This window comes from Stomoxys calcitrans, chromosome 3, assembly GCF_963082655.1.
Source record: "Stomoxys calcitrans chromosome 3, idStoCalc2.1, whole genome shotgun sequence".
NCBI lineage: Eukaryota > Metazoa > Arthropoda > Insecta > Diptera > Muscidae > Stomoxys > Stomoxys calcitrans.
This window is the reverse complement of record NC_081554.1, coordinates 134934588-134956103: the sequence shown is the minus strand read 5'-3', so window position 1 is coordinate 134956103 and position 21516 is coordinate 134934588. Positions and strand designations below refer to the sequence as shown.

General features: G+C 39.6%; 1 protein-coding gene across 1 annotated transcript; it reads right to left on the bottom strand.

Moving 5' to 3' along the window:
- Positions 1-3762: 3762 nt before the first annotated feature.
- On the bottom strand, positions 3763-8030 carry LOC131996144 (myosin heavy chain, non-muscle-like). Its single transcript, XM_059365596.1, has 3 exons — positions 7659-8030; positions 7434-7611; positions 3763-3896 (listed from the first exon to the last, which is right to left on the bottom strand). Exons 1-3 carry the CDS (start codon positions 8028-8030, stop codon positions 3763-3765), a joined length of 684 nt encoding a protein of 227 aa, XP_059221579.1.
- Between the last annotated feature and the right edge of the window lie 13486 nt (positions 8031-21516).

The following is a 21516-nucleotide window of genomic DNA, read 5'->3' as shown; positions in this document are numbered from 1 at the left end:
GTCGAAGGCCACAGTTCACAAAACACAATTCACTGTCCTAAATTTTGGCAAAATCGGACAATAACTGCGCGTTGTTTTGGCCCAAGACCTTAAATCGAGAGATAGGTCTATATGGCAGCTATATCCAAATTTGGACCGATCGGGGCCAAATTAAAGAAGGATGCCGACTGACCCAGCACAACTCACTGTCTAAAATTTCAGCAAAATCGGATAATAAGTGTGGATTTTATAGGCCTAAGACCCTAAATCGGTAGATCGTCTTAGATTTTTACGACAATCAAGAGTATATATACTTTATAGGATCGGTAATGGATATTTCGCTGTGTTGCAACTGGAAAAACAAAATGAATATACCCCCAACCTTCGGTTTTGGGTACAATAAACAAGTAAAAGAGTGCTAAGCTATAAGTAGTTATAGACCGATTTGGACAGTACTTTGCACAGTTGTTGAAAGTCATAACAGAACACTACATCCAAAATTTCAGCCAAATTGAGGCTTCTAGGGGCTCAAGAAGTCAAATATGCAGATCGGTTTATATGGAAGCTCTATCAGGTTCTTTACCGATTTGGACCGTACTTGGCACAGTTGTTGAAAGTCATAACATAACATAGTGTGCAAAATTTCAGCCAAAATTTAGGTTTCCAGGGGCTCAAAAAGCCAAATCGGGAGATCGGATTATATGGGAGCTAAATCCAAATCTGAACTGATAGGGGCCATTTGCAATCCCCAACGACCTACATCAATACTAAGTATCTATGCAAATTTTGAAGACGCTTGCTTTACGCGTTCGACCGCAATCTCGATTTCAACAGATGACATGGCTAGCTCGACTCAGAACGTCGAGGCGATCAAGAATATGCATATATACTTTATGGCCTCTTAGACGAATATTTCGAGGTGTTAAAAACGGAAGACCCCATCCTATGTCAGCGGGTATATAAAAAGTGCCATTAGAGACTCTTGATACTAGAGAATCGTCAATTTTTGTCCAATTTGTTATTCATTCATGTTGTAATAGCGTTTGCAACACATCGAAATATACCTTTTCGACCAGTTCAAACATTTTGAAATTAAGGCAAAATTATTGTAAATTATTTATTGTCTATTTGTTAACATTATTAAAGTACAAATTTTTCGTTGGCGGCCTGTTATTTGGAACACCAAGTACGGTTTTAAATGCACAATGAATTTAATCTATCATTTGAATGTAATTTAAAATGATGGCAATTGTTCTCCAGTCTCTTTCAATTTGTGAGTTTTGCTTTTTGTGTAAAAGTGTTCCTTAAACCTAAGCATACATGCAACTAAATGCCACATATACATACATGTGAAATCATGCAGCCGCAAGACCAAAAACAGACAGGAGACGTAATCACTTTTAACCACCTTGTTCCCAGATATTAGACCCATAACACATACCATAACAAAACAGCTGCGGTATAGCCCAATAGGCATGGATAGACTCTTTAAACAAGCTGGCATACAATATGATAACCGCAATGGACTGGTTATGCTGCAAGAAATATGGGAAGAAAAGTAGTGGAGTCTGTGGACGAAACTAAGGGTCTGCATTTGAATGTACGAACGCTTCCTCGTGGCATTGGTTTCTGGTTGTAAAGAACTAAAATCTAACCAGAGCAACGGACATCTGAAATTTTCGTTTGCTGACTTAAATAAAGGTTGATTTTTTAGGAATTATCTTTTTGACAGCACTGGTTTAAACAGCATACGCACGGAAGCAAAGATCAGCCGGAAGTATTGCAAGAGCTACCAATGCATCCAGAAAAAGTCAAAGTTTGTGCGATTTATGGGCTGGTGGCATCATTGGACCGTACTTCTCCTAAGATGATATTCAACTTTTTTATGACCAAAATGCATGTGGTTTCAACAAGACATACAACATACCACGCGAATCGTGCGATCTAAGGCATTTAGACTATTTTTTTGTGGGGCTATGTCATAGCTCATGTCTATACAGACAAGCCTGCTTTAATTGACGCATTGGAAGACAACATTGAAGTACTTTTTCGTGAGATGCCGGTCGAATTGTTGGAAATAGTATACCAAAATTGGACTAAGCGGATGAAGCATTTGAGGCGCAGTCACGGTCAACATATTAATGAAAATATCATCAAACATTAAATTATATGGACCGTACTGTCGATTCAAATAAAGATTTCATGCATTTTTCTGAATTTTATGTGTTTATTTGGAAAAAATCACACTTTACTTCAATCTTAAAAAATCACACTTTACTTACGTTTCATTGTTTGAGCATATACAGAGAGATTTTTTAAGAGGTATAGGAAAGCTTTTGTCACCTAGCCTGTGCAACTTGATGTGGCATGTATCGCTGACAGGATTCGCAACAACGTAATAATTTGGTTATGTATCTGTTGCATAGTTTTGCGTTTCCCCAATTGATTCGTGGCTAGACTATGATTCTCGAGTAACACTCTGCCTCGCTTCGATGTGGGTACACACAACTTCCACGGAGTACAGTCCTCATCGTGTGTGTTAACACCAATATGTCTTAAATGCTCCTGATTAACGATGGAAAAATCGGAGAATTTCTTTGGAGCCACTTTCATGTCTTCCATTTTTCTGCCTCAGTGGACATTCTTCTGCCTCAGTGGTAATTCATTGGAAATATTCAAGAGGTTGTTGGGACAGGGCGTTGGCAATACATAATTTCGTGCCTTTTTAAATGGATTGAGAACGTATACTGCTGGAGCTCCAGAGCCCAAGTGTTAGCCGGTCGTTAGGGTTTTCGATTGTATTCAGCCCATTGAATTTGTAGCCTTCGAGATAATGCCACATCTTCCGGATGCCCCAAACGTTGAGTACTCTGCTAGCATAGGCAATGACTCGTTCAGCTCCTCCATAGAACTGAATAAGAACCACGCCCAATCCATAGTCGCTAGCGTCGGTCTGCAGGGCGAAGGGTATCGATAAATCATGGTAGGCGACCACAGGCGCTTCCGTCCGTCTCGTGTTCAAGACCTTGAACACCGTTTGCTGGTCCTTCGCCTATCGACATCACTTGCCCTTTTACAACAGGGAAGTGAGAGGGTTAGCCACGAGAAGAATCGGTAATACGATGAGATGACTCTTAAAAATCGTCGGAATTCCTTTGAGGGAGGAAAGTGCAGATATATCTCGGATGGCGGCCACTTTGTCAGGATCCGTATGAATACACTGCGCGCAAACTATATAACCTCTTGAAGAAATCACACTTTTCCGGATTCATTCTTAAGTTGACCATTCGCAGCCGACAGAATACCTCATGCTAGTCCAACGTTCTTCCAATGTTGATGAGGTAGGCGAAGGGTCCCATATCTACTCCGATTACCGATCCAGTACACGTTGGAAAGTAGCTGCAGCCGAATGTAAATCCAATGGCATGGCACACCATTGATTGTAACCGATCTTTTTTCCTGCCAGAGTGATCGGTGAGTTATACAACTGTGGAGCGCACGTGTAAATTTTTGAATTGTTGCAACTCTTTGTTCATATATGTTTTGACTCTTGCCTGATTTTCAGCGGTAAGCACACTTACCGTGGCGTCCTCCGCCTTTTGTGGTGTGTGTGGGGTCATGTCGTGATTACTGGGATTTTCTTCTGCCAGGTGTTGCCATTTAGTTACGGTCGGATGGTGATGTTTTATTGACTCCTCCTGTCCAATAGAACCTTCTTCCAGCTTAGGTTAAACGCAGCTCAGTGATAAGCACACGTTTTTTGTCTGGCAGCATCGAAGAAATTCAAGTCAAAGCAAAGAGCACGTCCTCGTTTCGTCTGGCATTACTAGTAACTCCATTACGGCTCTGGCTAAATACTATATCCGTGGCTAAGGTGTGTTGAACTTGCTGCTGTGAATCGTCTGCCAGCCAGATGGCTATGTGGACGGTTTCAAAACACCGGGGTCAACCGACTTCGCAAAGGACTCGCCAACAATATTTTCGTTGCCCCCATGTCCACTGTGGCTGATCATAGCCGGTCTTGAAACTAGATGGTAGCTATTAGGCATGAGTCTGCGAAGTACAGAGAGTTTTGGCCTGTATAGAATAGGGCGTCTTGGGCCCCGCACTCCCAGGTTCCGCTGCTCGTCTCCCGATTGTATTGGTCAGCATTGGATGTTTCTCGCTAGCGTTCCCAGAAAAATTGATTCTGCGGGTTGCGACATCCTGCAGCAAAGTGACCCTCCTGATCTACGACAAGCGGTGTCCGGGTTCATTGCTGCCTTAACGGTCTTTTCGACAACTCGGGACTCCGATCGTCGATGGTAATATCTCTATTTGGGCGAGGCTGGTATTCCCTCCAAGTCCTCAGCCATCTCTAGGAGCAGGGTTTGGTCACTAAAATGCTTCCGACGTATGGACCACAGGCATTTTTGAAGATTCTTTAAACCTTCCATTTGTCGGAGTAGCTGCTATGACACACCTGATCCTGCATTACTGCATGTTGTCTTTAAACAACTCCCGCAGCCTCTGTCTACGCTGGGTAATTTCGTGCTCTAGTTTGTCTTGAAATCGAGGGAAGAAAGAATTTTGCCGGAATGTCTTCCATGGTAACCAGGGATTGCGGTTGTTCCGGAACCACATCAGCGCTCTCCAGCGGAGTACCTCCGGTTTAACAACATATCTAAATTAAGAAATCAGGATTTCTTAGCTTGTATTAATGGGTTTAAACGTATTTTAAAATCAGTTTATTATTAAGAAATAGTCTGTAAGGAATTGTATATCCATAGACTGAAATAAATAAATAAATAACCGCGGCCAACGACCTGGATCGTGATACCTCGGCTCGCTCTTCTAACCTTAATGAATGCCGAATCTTGGGAAACCACCACCATGGATTCTGCTAAAACTGTATACAAAATAAATAAAGTTGTAGGGCATAATTTTATACTAAATACCAAACTTCAGTCAAACCAACAAAAATTAAAGCTTCTGGGAACCGAAAAGGGATGATCCAGAGACCGGTTTATATTGGAGCTATATCAGGTTATAGACTGATTTTGGCTGTACTTGCCACTGTTGTTGGAAGTCATGACAAAACACGACCTGCAAAATTTCAGATAAATCGAATAAAATTGCAGCTTGAAAGGCTCAAGAAGTCAAATCGGGCGGTCGGTTTATATGGGAGCTATATCCGATTATAGACCGATTTAGACTGTACTTGGCATAGCTATAAGGAGTCTAAAAGAATACTAAGCCAAATCGGGAGATCGGTTTATATGGGAGCTATATCAGGTTCTTGACCGATTTAGACCGTACTTGGCACAGATGTTAGGAGTCACTACAGAACGCTATGTGAAAAGTTTCAGATAAATCGGACAAAAATTGCAGCTTGTAAGGGCTCAAGAAGTCAAATCGGGCGATCGGTTTATATGGGAGCTATATCAAAATCTGAAACGATATGGCCCAGTTTTTTAAAGGAACCATGTCCTGGTACTTATTCGTAAACTGGACATGGCCTATGAGAATTAGATTTAATTATACCCATCACCATTGGGGTATACTAATCTAGTCATTCCGTTTGTAACACCTCGAAATACTGATCTAGGATATATATTCTTGATCGTCTCTGATTCTGATTCGAACTAGCCATGTCCGTCCGTCCGTCTGTTGAAATCACGATGGAGGTCGAACGCGTAGAGCTAGTCGCTTGAAATTTTGAACAGATACTTTATACTGATGTGGCCTGTGTTCAGGATGTCCTCTCGATACAAGACTTCAAGTGGTAAATAGTGGCTTCCAACTTTGCTTCACCGACTTCTATGGCTTTATTGCTTCTATCCCCTTTGGTAAGTGATCGTTTCGATAACTTCGTTTGCTCTTTCCTCGGACTTCGGACTTCCAAACGGTGTCTATCTTTATATGGCAGAGTGTCGTTACTAACATTGACCGCTATTATACCCACCACCGAAGGATGGGGGTATATTCATTTTGTCATTCCGTTTGCAACACATCGAGATATCCATTTCCGACCCTATAAAGTATATATATTTTTGATCAGCGTAAAAATCTAAGACGATCTAGGCATGTCCGTCCGTCTGTCCGTCTGTCTGTTGAAATCACGCTACAGTCTTTAAAAATTGAGATATTGAGCTGAAATTTTGCACAGATTATTTTTTTGTCCATAAGCAGCTTAAGTTCGAAGATGGGCTATATCGGACTATATCTTCATATAGCCCCCATATAGACCGATCCGCCGATTTAGGGTCTTAGGCCCATAAAAGCCACATTTAATATCCGATTTAGCTAAAATTTGAAAAAGTGAGTTTTGGGAGGCCCTTCGACATTCTTCATTAATTTGGCTCAGATCGGTCCAGATTTAGATATAGCTGCCATATAGACCGACCCTCCGATTTAGGGTCTAAGGGCCATAAAAGCCACATTTTCTATCCAATTCCGCTGAAATTCGGGACAGTGAGTTGTGTTAGACCCTTCGACATCCTTCGTCAATTTGGGTCAGATCGGTTCAGATTTGGATATAGCTGCCATATAGACCGACCCTCCGATTTAGGGTCTAAGGGCCATAAAAGCCACATTTTGTATCCGATTCCGCTGAAATTCGGGACAGTGAGTTGTGTTAGGCCCTTCGACATCCTTCGTCAATTTGGCTCAGATCGGTTCAGATTTGGATATAGCTGCCATATAGACCGACCCTCCGATTTAGCGTCTAAGGGCCATAAAAGCCACATTTTTTATCCGATTCCGCTCAAATTCGGGACAGTGAGTTGTGTTGAGCCCTCCGACTTCCTTTGTCAATTTGGCCCAGATCGGTTCAGATTTGGATATAGCTGCCATATAGACCGATCCTTCGATTTATGGTGTTAGGCCCATAAAAGCCACATTTATTACCCGATTTTGCTGAAATTTGGGACAATGAGATGCGTTAGGCCCCTTGATATCTTTTTTCAATTTGCCCAAGATCGGTTCAGATTTGGATATAGCTGCTATATAGACCGATTTCTTGATTTAAGGTTTTGGGCCCATAAAAGACGCATTTATTGTCCGATGTCGCTGAAATTTGGGACAGTGAGTTTAGTTAGGCTCTTCGACGTCCTTCTTCAATTTTGCCCAGATCGATCCAGATTTGAATATAGCTGCCATGTAGACCGATCTCTCGATTTAAAGTCTTTGCCCCATAAAAAGCGCATTTATAATCCGATTTCACTGAAATTTTACATAGTAACTTATGTTAGGCTTTTCAACATCCGTGTCGTATATGGTTCAGATCGGTTAATTTTTAGTTATAGCTACTGTACTTATTAGTATTTGGTCCAAATCGGAACATGTTTTGAAATAACTGATATGGGTCATAAGGTATGAAATTTTCACCGAATTTTGATGAAAGGTGGTTTACATATATACCCGAGGTGGTGGGTATCCAAAGTTCGGCCCGGCCGAACTTAACGCCTTTTTACTTGTTTTTTCATTCAGTTCGTTGTTATCCTCCCTTCGTGCTCTCTCCCAGCCGGCTAACTCTTCGGTGAGCTGATTAACTTCGGCCTCCAAAGCTTCGACTTCACGTTCTATCTTCTTACTGGATGTCTTAAGTTCTTCCTTGCCGGCTTTGGCTTCTTTGACCTCACGCAATGCATCCTTGACTTATACTTGCAGCTTGGAATATTTAAAGGCGTCCTTTTTACCATGTTATGCATCTGCATGATGGGGTTCAACTCCTTAAGATCGCTTTCCAATTTCTTTTTGGCTGTCACAGGAGCATTTCGCTGATTACGGTCCACATCCATGCCCGCTACCAAATTTCTCAATTGCTTCACAAAGGCTCGATTTTTCTCCTCAACATGCTCCTCCTTAGCTTTGAGCTCTCGTTCGAATTGATATCGCATTGCTTGCATTTTGACTTCGAGTTTCAATTTCGCATCCTTGCATAGCTGCAAATCATCTAGTAACTGTTCGTTTTGTGCTTTCGTTTCGCCCAATTGCGACTCCAGGGCACATTTAACCTTCACCAATTCAAATGTTTTTGTCAGCGATGGCTTCAGCATTGACCAAATCATCTATTTTGTCATGTCCAGTACCAGAACTCAAGTTCCTTTAAAAAAACTTATAATTATGTTTGCAACTATGTATTTGTTTTACCAGTAAAATTTTTGCTTCATTTTTGGATTTTCTAAAAAATCATCAAATCCATTTATTTTTATTTGTAAACCCCATTTCGTCACAATCCGGTGAAAATTGGATAACCTAAGGACCCAAATTAGGCACGGACATTGAGTGGTCTAATATATATATATCCGAGGTGGTGGGTATCCAAAGTTCGGCCCGGCCGAAATTAATGCCTTTTTATAGCCTCCACCATAGGATGGGGGGTATGCTAATTTCGTCATTCTGTTTGTAACTACTCGAAATATTCGTCTGAGACCCCATAAAGTATATACATTCTTGATCGTCGCGACATTTTTTGTCGATCTAGCCATGTCCGTCCGTCTGTCTGTCGAAAGCACGCTAACTTCCGAAAGAGTAAAGCTAGCCGCTTGAAATTTTGCACTGATACTGATCTATACTAATTCTTATTAGTATAGATCAGTTGGTATTGTAAATGGGCCATATCGGTCCATGTTTTGATATAGCTGCCATAAAAACCGATCTTGGGTCTTGACTCCTTGAGCCTCTAGAGCGCGCAATTCTTATCCGATTGGAATGAAATTTTGCATGACATGTTTTGTTATGATATCCAACAACTGTGCTAAGTATGGTTCAAATCGGTCCATAACCTGATATAGATGTCTTGAGTTACTAGAGTGTTCAATTCTTATCCGATTGAAAAGAAATTTTGCACGACGTGTTTTGTTATGATATCCAACAACTGTGCCAAGTATTGTTCAATTCTGTACATAACCTGAAATAGCTGCGATATAAACCGATCTTGGGTCTTGACTTCTTGAGCCTCTAGAGAGCGCAATTCTTATCCGATTGGAATGAAATTTTGCACGACGTGTTTTCTTTTGATATCCAATTCTTTTGATATGCCGAGCATGGTTCAATTCGGCCATTAATTGATATAGCTGTCATATAAACCGATCTTGGGTCTTGACTTCTTGAGCATCTAGAGGGCACAATTCTTATCCGATTTGAATGAATTTTTGCACGAAGTATTTCGTTATGATATCCAACAACTGTGTCAATTATGGTTCAAATCGATTCATAACCTGATAAGCTGTCATATAATCAGATCTAGGGATTTGACTTTTTGAGCTTCTAGAGGTCCAATTCCTATCCGATTTGGCTGAAAGTTTGCATGACGTATTTTATTCTTACTTTCAACAACTTTGTTAAATAAGGTTCAAATCGGTTCATAACCTGATATAGCTGCCATATAAACCGATCTGGGATCTTGACTTCTTGAGCCTCTAGAGGTCGCAATTATTATCCGATATGCCTGAAATTTTGTACGACGGATCCTCTCATGACCATCAACAAACGTGTTTATTATGGTCTGAATCGGTCCACAGCCCGATACAGCTCCCATATAAATCGATCTCTCTATTTTACTTCTTGAGTCCGCAATTTTTATTTGAATTGGCTGCGATCCATGGTGGAGGGTATATAAGATTCGGCCCGGCCGAACTTAGCACGCTTTTACTTGTTACTAGTTAAAGACTGTAGCGTGATTTCAACAGACAGGCAAACATACGAACGGACATGGCTAGATCGTCTTAAATTTTTACGCTGATCAAGAATACATAATCATTATAGGGTCGGAAATGGATATTTCGATGTGTTGCAAACGGAATGACAAAATGAATATACCCCCATTCTTCGGTGGTGGGTATAAAAACATAGCAACAAGATGATGTAACTATAACATACGCCAGAGCGGCTAGGGAGCACAACAGTTGTTGGATATCACCAAAAACATCCCCCAAAGGAGACAAATTTACGACCATAGCAATATGGGGCTCAAATGAAAAGTCTTTGGGAGTAAAGCACGAATTTGATATCAATATTCGTGAAAAGTATCTATGGGGCAACGGTATCCGAATTTCGGATGGGGTACCTAGGGGGGCTGCCCCACCCTAAAATCTACCAAACATATATTTAGAACAATCACGACAATATGGGACTCAAATGAAAGGTATTTAGGATAAGAAAACGTATCTGATATCCAATTGTCGAACCAAGTACTAGGGGGACCACCCCAAGCCCCAAAACACCCCTAAATCGGACATATTTACCGACCATGGCAATATGGGACTCAAATGAAAGGTATTTCCGAGTAGAATACGAATCTGATATCCAAATGTGGGACCACGTTTCTTTGGATCCACCGCTTTCCCAAAACACCCCCAAACAGGACTTATTTACTGCCCATGGGAATATGGGGCTTAAATAAAAGGTATTTGAATGTAGAATACGAATCTGATATCCAAATATGGGACCAAGTGTTTGGGGGCCGCCTCTTACCAAAAACATCCCCCAAAGTGGACAAATTTACGACCATAGCAATATGGGGCTCAAATGAAAGGTCTTTGGGAGTAAAGCACGAATTTGATATCAATATTCGGGAAAAGTGTCTATGGGGCTATGCCGCCCCCACAACACAACAAAAATAGTAAGTATTTTCGGACTATTGCAATATGAGGCTCAAATAAGAGGGTTTTTAAGGTGGAACACGAATCCGATATATATTTTCAAGTCCAACTCACTGAGTGGCCGCCCATCCCCCAAAACACCCCCCTAGCCGGTCATGTTTGCCAACTATGGAAATATGGTGCTCAAATTAAAGTTATGTGGGAGTAACGTATCTGATATCAACATTAGGGGCCAACTGTCTAGCGGACATCCCACCACCATAACAACCTCCAAATAGGACGTATGTTCTAACCAAGACAATTTGAGTCTTATAAAGAGTGGAACTAAATATTCATAGTTTTTAGGGCCAACACCACAAACCGGATATATTTGCTGACTTTTGCAATAAGGAGTTTAAATGAGATTAGAAAACGAATTTGATATCCAATTTTGAGGGCAATGGCAATATGGGGTTCAAGGTAATGATATATGGATATATGAGAATAGATCACGTTGCTGATATATTTTCCGGGCTTAGTGTTTGGGGACCACCCCAATCCCCAAAACACCCCTAAATAGGGCACATTTACTGACCATGTCAATGTGGAGCTTAAATGAAAGGTATTGGGGTGTAGAGCAAGAATTGAAACCCACTTTCGGGACCAATTTTCTGGGGGTCTACCCCTTTCCCAAAATACCCCACAAACAGCAATTTTTTAGTGACCATCGCAATATGGGGCTCAAATAAATGTATTTGGTAGTAGAGAGTAAGGCATCACCCCTTTCCGAAAACACCCCCAAAGGGAAAAAATTTTTCAACCATACCAATATGTGGCTCAAATGAAAGGTATTTGAGATTACAAAACGAATTTGATAACTTATTTTGGGCCATGTGTTTGGGGGACGCCTCATATTGTAAACTCCTCTTAAGTCAATGGCAATATGGGTGGTAGCATGATATTTCACTAAAAGATCTTTAATTGTTGAAAATAAATATTCCAAGGAAACTTTTGTTCCATATAAAGTAAAAGAAGGCTCAGAGGCCCGGGTCAGCTAGTGCATATATATCCTTGTCCGTCCCTCTGTAGAAAGCAGGCTAACTTTTCAGCAAGTAAGGCTAATAAGTCAATATTTTGTTGTAGGGTAACTCAATTGTCAACATACAATTTGGTTTGTCCCTTCTACATAAAAATTGTGTAAATTTGCTCTTATCTGAGAATTGATATACCAATAAGCAATCCACTTGACCACTTTCATCAAAAAAGAAATTAATGTACACTTTGCATAACCCTATACTGAATTACCCACATTTTTATACGCTCACTACCAGGAAATATATAACATCACAAGGACATACTGCCCAAGCGTACAGACGTCACATGCATTTGGCAGAATAATGGTTTATTCTGAAATATCAGCTATGAAATAGATTTTTAAAACAATGGAACTTAAAGGAGGAGAAGTAAACACAAAAGTGTCTACAGCTGCAATTCAAATATTCTAAAGAAATAGACACAACTTCGCATAGCCGTACACCCACCCATAACCAGTGTTGCCGTTTTTTGATAGGTTCCTACCAAAATTGGTAGGTTTTTATTCTCTTAGTAGGTTGGTAGGCTGACCTCAATTTCTGGTAGGTTTTTCCATAAAATGCCAAGTTACTTAAAAAATCGCCCGGGATAACTTAAATTATTTCACTTCTTGCCGTTTCAGTGTATTTGTTAATAGCGCATTATAAAACCATGGATGCGAGGGGCCAATTACTGTTACAAGGTGGTGGCAGTGTGTTGTACACTGGAGCGGCATCCCTTGCCGATGAAGGACTTCATCGGGTCAATCCGGTACGTACAACCGGCAGCCATGCGATTGAAATTGATTGTAACTGGTATGAGTGTTGAATTTTTAGTTTGCAGAACATTTGGTAGGTTTTGGTTAAGTTTGGGTGAGTTTTTTCCTAAATTTTGGCTGGAAATAATTTTCTTGGGTGGCAACACTGCTCACGACCCTCTTGCTTTGAAGTATTCGTAAGCATAACTACATACTTTAGCGGCAGACACTAGAAATAGGGTGAAACAACAGATATATTCAAGGATGACAAAGAAAAGACAAACAAGACAACAGTCCCGCCAGGTAGAACAATTCAAGTTGTTTGTCACAAGAAGACCGAATGTGTTGTTGCTGCAACCAGGCATATATTATTGCGCAAGGTTCTGGAACAATAGCAAAGACCGTCAACAAAGAGCCTAGTAGTAGCTTTAAAGCAAGAAAGTACATTCACAGTCACGAAGTGTGCGTGTGTATGAGGTAATGCCAACAGTGGACATTCAAAATGGAGATCAATTATGGGAAACTTGAAAGTTACTCTTTTATGGACTACAGACGAACGATATTAAAATTAGGAAAAACTACACATTGAACTACTTAAGACCTTTTCATACCCCGTACCACATTGGATACACAGGCTAAGTCATCGAAATTTAATTTTGCTTCATATTGGAAAGACGAATTTTGAACAAAATTCCTTCATATTGTGGGAGTCATAGAGGAAATAACTGCGGAACTTTGAGAAGATCAGTTGAAAAATGCGCTTGCAATGGCCCTAAAAGTGGAATTGGGAGATGCATTAATATGGGAGGTGATATACCTCACTTATTTACACATCTCCCACAATATGAAGGCATTTTGAACCTGAACCGTCTGTCGAAGCAGCAAAAATTAAAGCTTCTAGGAACCGAACAAGGATGATCGAGAGACCGCTTTACACGGGAGCAATATCTGGTTATAGACTAATTTGGACCCTATTTGGCACAGCTGTTGGATGTTGTAACTCAACACCGCATGCAAAATTTCAGCCAAAATAGACAAAAATTGCGACTTGTAAGGGTTCAAGAAATAAAGTCGGAAGATAGCTTTATATGGGATCTATATCACGTTATAACTGATTTTGACCATATTTGACACAGTTGTTGGAAGTCATAACTGTACTCTTGGAAGTCATAACAGTACTGTATATGGGAGTTATATCAGGATCTTGATCGATTTAAACTGTACTATTCACAGTCTGTGAAAGTCATAACACAAGACGTTGTACAAATTTCAGCCAAATCGGATGAAAATTGAGGCTTCCAGAGGCTCAAGAATTCAAATCGGAAGATCGGTTTATATTGGAGCTATATTAGGTTCTTGGCCGATTTGGCATAGTTGTTGGAAGTCATAGCAGAAAACTATGTGCAAAATTTTAGCCAAATTTTAAACAGATACTTAATATTGATGTAGATCGTTGGGGATTGCAAATGGGCTATATGACTATAGGATATTGCTTTCATATAAACCGATCTCCGGTTTTGACTTCTTGAGCCCCTGAAAGCCACATTTTCCGATTTGGCAGATATTTTGCACATAGTGTTGTGTTATGACTATCAATAACTGTCCCAAGTATGGTTTAAATCGGTCAAGAATCAGATACAGCTCCCATATAAAACGATCTCCGGTTTGACTTTTTTCCTGATTTCTTGGAAGACAACTGGCAAACAAATGGTTGTATACCACTCAGAATTGACTGTTCTGCGTTGTTCTAGTGATACGATTGCGATATGTCCAGTTTTTCCGAAAAACAGGCGATCATTTGCTTGGAAGTGCCTTGTGCGCGAGCAACTTTTGAAGGATTTGGCTCATCTTGAAACACCCATACAGTCGACTGCTGTTTACTTTCGGGCTCATACTCGTAACTACTACCACTATTCATCACCTGTCACGAAGTCATAGATGTGTTTCGAAGTACCGTGATCGTATTTTTGGAGCATTTTTTTCGACACGAGCCTGTTTTGAGCGATTGACAAATTGTGTGGGATCCAACGCGAACAACTATTATCTAAGGTTGTCTCAATCTCACGATAGGTCACATGACGATCTTGCAATATCAGCATCAATGCTTTTTAGAACAAACACTGATTTTGGACGACCTTCACGAAAAAGTTAACTACGACCTCGGTTGAATTTACCATACCATCGATAAACACTGGTTCTTGAGGGAGCTTCATCGCCAAAAATTGAATTAACTTAATCTATGCACTGTTGTTGAGTTAATTCACGTCGAAAATTGTAAAAAATAATCGCACGAAAATGTTCACGATTTAATTAGATTTTTTGGGCGATATGAATCTTTAAAGACACTGTAAACAACACAAAAAGCGCTCGTATGTCAAAACGTTCTGAGTACGTATTACCTCAAAAATGTCAAGCTTTACAATAGATTACAATACAAGGGTTGTCCAAATCCGATATATAAAAGTTAACCCTCGTATTTTGTAAAAAATTTAGGCAGGATCCATAGTTGTGGGTTCCCAAGATTCGGCCCGGTCGAATTTAGCACGCCTTTACTTGCAAAGAATTGTGCAATGTTATGTTATGTTATCCCCGATTCTACCACTGTGAAATGTATCCATTTTGCAACAATGGATACATATTGTTGCAAAATTTTTGTTTATTGAAATGTGGAGGGGACTGTGAGTGCGCAAGATGAGAATCTGAACAAGCAGGTTGATAGAGTGCGAGGACATTGGTGTAGCTAGACATTTTCACTGGGAGGGGGCTACGGCTCAACCAAAATAATTGAAACAAGTAAAAGCGTGCTAAGTTCGGCCGGGCCGAATCTTATATACCCTCCACCATGAATCGCATTTGTCGAGTTCTGTTGCCCGGCATCTCTTCTTAGGCAAAAAAAGGATATAATAAAAGATTTGCTCTGCTATTAGAGCGATACAAGATATGGTCCGGTTTGGATCACAATTAAATTATATGTTGGAGACCTGTGTAAAATGTCAGCCAATTCGAATGAGAATTGCCCCTTTTGTGGGCTCAAGAAGTAAAATAGAGAGATCGATTTATATGGGAGCTGTATCGGCCTATAGACCGATTCAGACCATAATAAACACGTATGTTAATGGTCATGAGAGAATCCGAAGTACAAAATTTCAGGCAAATCGGATAATAATTGCGACCTTTAGAGGCTCAAGAAGTCAAGATCCCAGATCGGTTTATATGGCAGTTATATCAGGTTATGAACCGACTTGTACTTTATTTGACATAGTTGTTGAAAGTAACAATAAAAAACGTCTAGCGAAATTTCAGCCAAATCGGATAGAAATTGAGCCCTCTAGAAGCTCAAGAAGTCAAGTCCCCAGATCTGTTTATATGACACCTATATCAGGTTATGGACCGATTTGAACCATACTTGGCACAGTTGTTGGATATCATTACAAAATACTACGTGCCAAAATTCATTCAAATTGGATAAGAATTGCGCCCTCTAGAGGCTCAAGAAGTCAAGACCCAAGATCGGTTTATATGACAGATATATAAGGTTATGGACCGATTTTAACCATACTTGGCACAGTTGTTGGATATCGTAACAAAACACGTCGTGCAAAATTTCATTCCAATCGGATAAGAATTGCGCACTCTAGAGGCTCAAGAAGTCAAGACCCCAGATCGGTTTATATGGCAGCTATATCAGGTTATGAACCGATTTGAACCATTCTTGGCACAGTTGTTGGATATCGTAACAAAACACGTCGTGCAAACTTTCATTCTAATCGGATAAGAATTGCGCACTCTAGAGGCTCAAGAATTCAAGACCCAAGATCGGTTTATATGGCAGCTATATCAAAACATGAACCAATATGGCCCATTTACAATACCAACCGACCTACACTAATAAGAAGTATTTGTGCAAAATTTCAAGCGGCTAGCTTTACTCCTTCGGAAGTTAGCGTGCTTTCGACAGACAGACGGACGGACGGACGGACAGACGGACGGACATGGCTAGATCGACATAAAATTTCACGACGATCAAGAATATATATACTTTATGGGGTCTCAGACGAATATTTTGAGTAGTTACAATCAGAATGACGAAATTAGTATACCCCCCATCTTATGGTGGAGGGTATAAAAACGTCTTGCGAAATTTTAACCAAATCGGATAGAAATTGAGCCCTCTAGAAGCTCAAGAAGGCAAGTCCCCAGATCTGTTTATATGACAGCTATATCATGTTATGAACCATATTTGGCACAGTTGTTGGATATCATAACAAAATACTATGTGCCAAAATTCATTCAAATTGGATAAAAATTGCGCACTCTAGAGGCTCAAGAAGTCAAGATCCAAGATCGGTTTATATGACAGCTATATTATGAACCGATTTGAACCATATTTGGCACAGTTTTTGGATATCGTAACAAAACTCGTCGTGCAAAATTTTATTCCAATCGGATAAGAATTGCGCACTCTAGAGGCTCAAGAAGTCAAGACCCCAGATCGGTTTAGATGGCAGCTATATCAAAACATGGACCGATATAGCCCATTTACAATACTAACCGACCTAGACTAATAAGTATTTGTGCAAAATTTCAAGCGGCTAGCTTTACTCCTTCGGAAGTTAGCGTGCTTTTGACAGACAGACAGACGGACGGACGGACAGACGGACGGACATGGCTAGATTGACATAAAATTTCAGGACGATCAAGAATATATATACTTTATGGGGTCTCAGACGAATATTTCGAGTAGTTACGAAATTAGTATACCCCCCATCTTACGGTGGAGGGTATAAAAATTCTTGTAAGAATGAAATAATTCCTATACCTATGTTCCAAAACTTAAATCAATTTGATCGATCTTTGTCACATTAAAGGTAATGTCTTGGGCACCACATACTACTTTTTTACTTCTTGGTTGGTTTCACGAAAGCAATCAAGCGCCGTATATACCATAAGTTTTGCCAATACTTTTTGAATTTTTTAGTAGAAAAAAATCTTCTTAATTTTGTTTTAAACAATTCTTATTAAAGAAACATTTTTTCTACGTAAGCATTATTGCTTTCGACGTCATAACAAAGGCATATAAGAAGTAAAAGCGTGCTAAGTTCGGCAGCGCCGAATCTTGGGAACCAACCACTATGGATTCTGCTAAAAATTTATTTAAATTTGGTTGAAGTGAAAGAAAATAGCAACACACACCAACCACTATGGGATGCGTAATGGCAAACATTCTGTCTGTGGTAAATTACACTTCTTCCGTATCACACATAAATTTGATCCCATAGTGGTTGGTGTGTGTTGCTATCGTTGGCTTTCCTTTTTCATTTGCATCTCCGATCATTGAGCTTGTCTCGAAAGAGAAACAAACAAAAATTGGCAACAGGCAAAAAACTTGAAAAATGAAAAATTCGGCAGAGCCCAGCCAGGATTCAAACCTGGGCGCACGGAGCAACAGCGTAAGCTATTGCCGTTGTCTCAGCGTTCGAAGCCATCAATACAACTTCCAACAGATGATCAAAATCATGTGTGATACGGAAGAAGTGTATACCACAGAAAGAATGTCTGCCATTACACAAAAATACAATAAATGCATTGGAAAAAGCACAGCTAATAAGCAGGGTTGTCGAGTTTGGTTAATGTGGTAATTGTATCATAGATGTGTTTTTATACCCTCCACCATAGGAAGGGGGGGTATACTAATTTCGTCATTCTGTTTGTAACTACTCGAAATATTCGTCTGAGACCCCATAAAGTATATATATTCTTGATCGTCGAGAAATTTTATGTCAATCTAGCCATATCCGTCCGTCTGTCCGTCCGTCTGTCTGTCGAAAACACGCTAACTTCCGAAGGAGTAAAGCTATCCGGTTGAAATTTTGCACAAATACTTCTTATTAGAGTAGGTCGGTTGGTATTGTAAATGGGCCATATCGGTTCACGTTTTGATATAGCTACCATATAAACCGATCTTGGGTCTTGACTTCTTGAGCCTCTAGAGTGCGCAATTCTTATCCGATTGCGATGAAATTTTTCACGACGAGTTTTGTTATGATATCCAACAACTGTGCCAAGTGTAGTTCAAATCGGTTCATAACCTGATATAGCTGACATATAAACCGATCTGGGATCTTGACTTCTTGAGCCTCTAGAGGTCGCAATTATTATCCGATTTGCTTGAAATTTTGTACTACGGATCCTCTCATGACCATCAACATACGTGTTTATTATGGTCTGAATCGGTCTATAGACCGATGCAGCTCCCATATAAATCGATCTCTCTATTTTGTTTCTTGGGCCCCCAAAGGGCGCAATTCTTATTTGAATTGGCTGACATTTTACACAGGTCTCCAACATATAATTTAATTGTGGTCCAAATCGGACCACATCTTGATATCGCTCTAATAGCAGAGCAAATTTTTTCTTATATCCTTTTTTTGCCTAAGAAAAGATGACGGGAAAAGAACTCGACGAATGCGATTCATGGTGGAGGGTATATAAGATTCGGCCCGGCCGAACTTAGCACGCTTTTACTTGTTGCAATTAAATACGATTCAAATACAACATACCAACGTCGAACCCCTGCTCAAAATTTCAGGGGTTCGACCGCTTCGTTATTTTGGCAGTCGGACGGACGAACATCGTCGATACGATCAGGAACATGTATACTTTATGGGGTCTTAGCTCAATATTTCGAGGTTTTACAAACGAATTACTAGACTAGTATACCCTCATCGTTTGGTGGTGGGTATAAATATATATATGTATTGACGAAAATTCTGGGGGCTACAGATTCTCTGAGAAAACAATTAGGCGTAGTAGAAATGTCCACAAAACTTTGGTATTGGAATTCTAATTATCTTTTTTCTTACAGTCACTTTTTATCTGTTAGTCAGAAAAATTTAAAAACTACGTTTATTTAAGTAATTCGATTTAATTCGATACAATTCGATTTAAAATTTTGTTGAAATTGGTCCTGTAAAGGAATTCGTATTATTGATTAACAATTTTGCAATTTTAATTTATTTATAAAGTCCAATTAAAACCAGTAAGGAAAGGCAAAAGTCGGGCGGGATCGACTATATAATACCCTACACCACCTTGTATACGAACTGCTTATAATATATATAAGACTTATCTCCATATCTAGTCAGACTTTAATTTGCATACCTTTTGAAATATTGACATATCGCATAAAATTAGATATATTTTTTATTCGGTATGTCAATATTTCAAAAGTAATATGTCGAAATTTAAACCAAATTTTATGAAATTTTGCACAAGTATTGAGACGTCGAATTAAACACCTCGTGCTAAATCTTGTTGAGATCGAACTAAAATTGTGTCTTCTACAGCCTTAAAACTCCATATCGTATGAAATATATATATATATATATATATATATATATATATATATATATATATATATATATATTGGAGATATATATATATATGTTGCCATATAGACCGATCCTCCGATTTGGGGTCTTAGGCCCATAAAAGCCACATTTATTACCCGATTTTGCTGAAATTTGGGACAGTGAGTTTTGTTAGGCCCTTCGACATCCTTCGTCAATTTGGCCCAGATCGGTTCAGATTTGGATATAGCTGCCATATAGACCGATCCTCCGATTTAGGGTCTAAGGGCCATAAAAGCCACATCTTTTATCCGATTCCACTGAAATTCGGGACAGTGAGTTGTGTTAGGCCCTTCGACATCCTTTGTCAATTTGGCCCAGATCGGTTCAGATTTGGATATAGCTGCCATATAGACCGATCCTCCGATTTAGGGTCTAAGGCCCATAAAAGCCACATTTATTATCCGATTTTCTGAAATTTGGGACAGTGAGTTGTGTTAGGCCCTTCGACATCTTTCTCCAATTTGGCCCAGATCGGTTCAGATTTGGATATAGCTGCCATATAGACCGATTTCTTGATTTATGATTTTGGGCCCATAAAATGCTTATTTATTGTCCGATGTCGCCGAAATTTGGGACAGTGAGTTAAGTTAAACCCCTTGATATACTTCTGCAATATCGCACAGATCGGTTCAGATTTGGATACAGCTGCCATATAGACCGATATCTAGGTTTTAGGTTTTGGGGCCATAAAAGACGCATTTATTGTCCGATGTCGCTGAAATTTGGGACAGTGAGTTTGGTTAGGCTCTTCGAAGTCCTTCTTCCATTTTGCCCAGATCGGTCCAGATTTGAATATAGCTGCCATATAGACCGATATCGCTATTTAATGTCTTGGCCCCATAAAAGGCTCATTTATAATCTGATTTCACTGAAATTTGACACAGTGACTTATGTTAGGCTTCTCGACATCCGTGTCGTACATGGTTCAGATCTGTTTATTTTTAGATATAGCTAGTGTACTTTTAGTATTTGGTCCAAATCGGAACATATTTTGATATAACTGATATGGGACATAAGGTATGAAATTTTCACCGAATTTTGATGAAAGGTGGTTTACATATATTCCCGAGGTGGTGGGTATCCAAAATTCGGCCCGGCCGAACTTAACGCCTTTTTACTTGTTTCACAATAAATTTTATCTTTTACTTTGAAGTTATAATTTGATAAATAATATTTTATGGAGAGTTAAAAAAAAAATTCTTTCAATTTTCTTGGTATTTTCTTGTCAAGCCACGCCACTTGTATGCATTTTTATCTCCACATAAAATGGTGACGTATATGGTTAAGATCGGTCTGTATTTGGATATGGCTACCAAAAAGACCAATATTTTGTTCTACAAAATTAAACAATGACTTGCACGTATTAGACCTTTCAATATCCGTGTCGAATTTCGTCCAAATCGGACAATATTTCAATAAAGCTGCTATGGGGGCATAAATTATGCATTTTTATCGGATTATGACGAAAGGTGGTTTACGCTACAGTCTTTAAAAATTGAGATATTGAGCTGAAATTTTGCAGAGATTCTTTTTTTGTCCATAAGCAGGTTAAGTTCAAAGATGTGCTATATCAGACTATATCTTGATATAGCCCCCACATAGACCGATCCGCCGATTTAGGGTCTTAGGCCCATAAATGCCACTTTTCTTATCCGATTTTGTTGAAATTTTGGACAGTGAGTTGTGTTAGGCCCTTCGACATTATTCGTCAATTTAGTTCAGATCGGTTCAG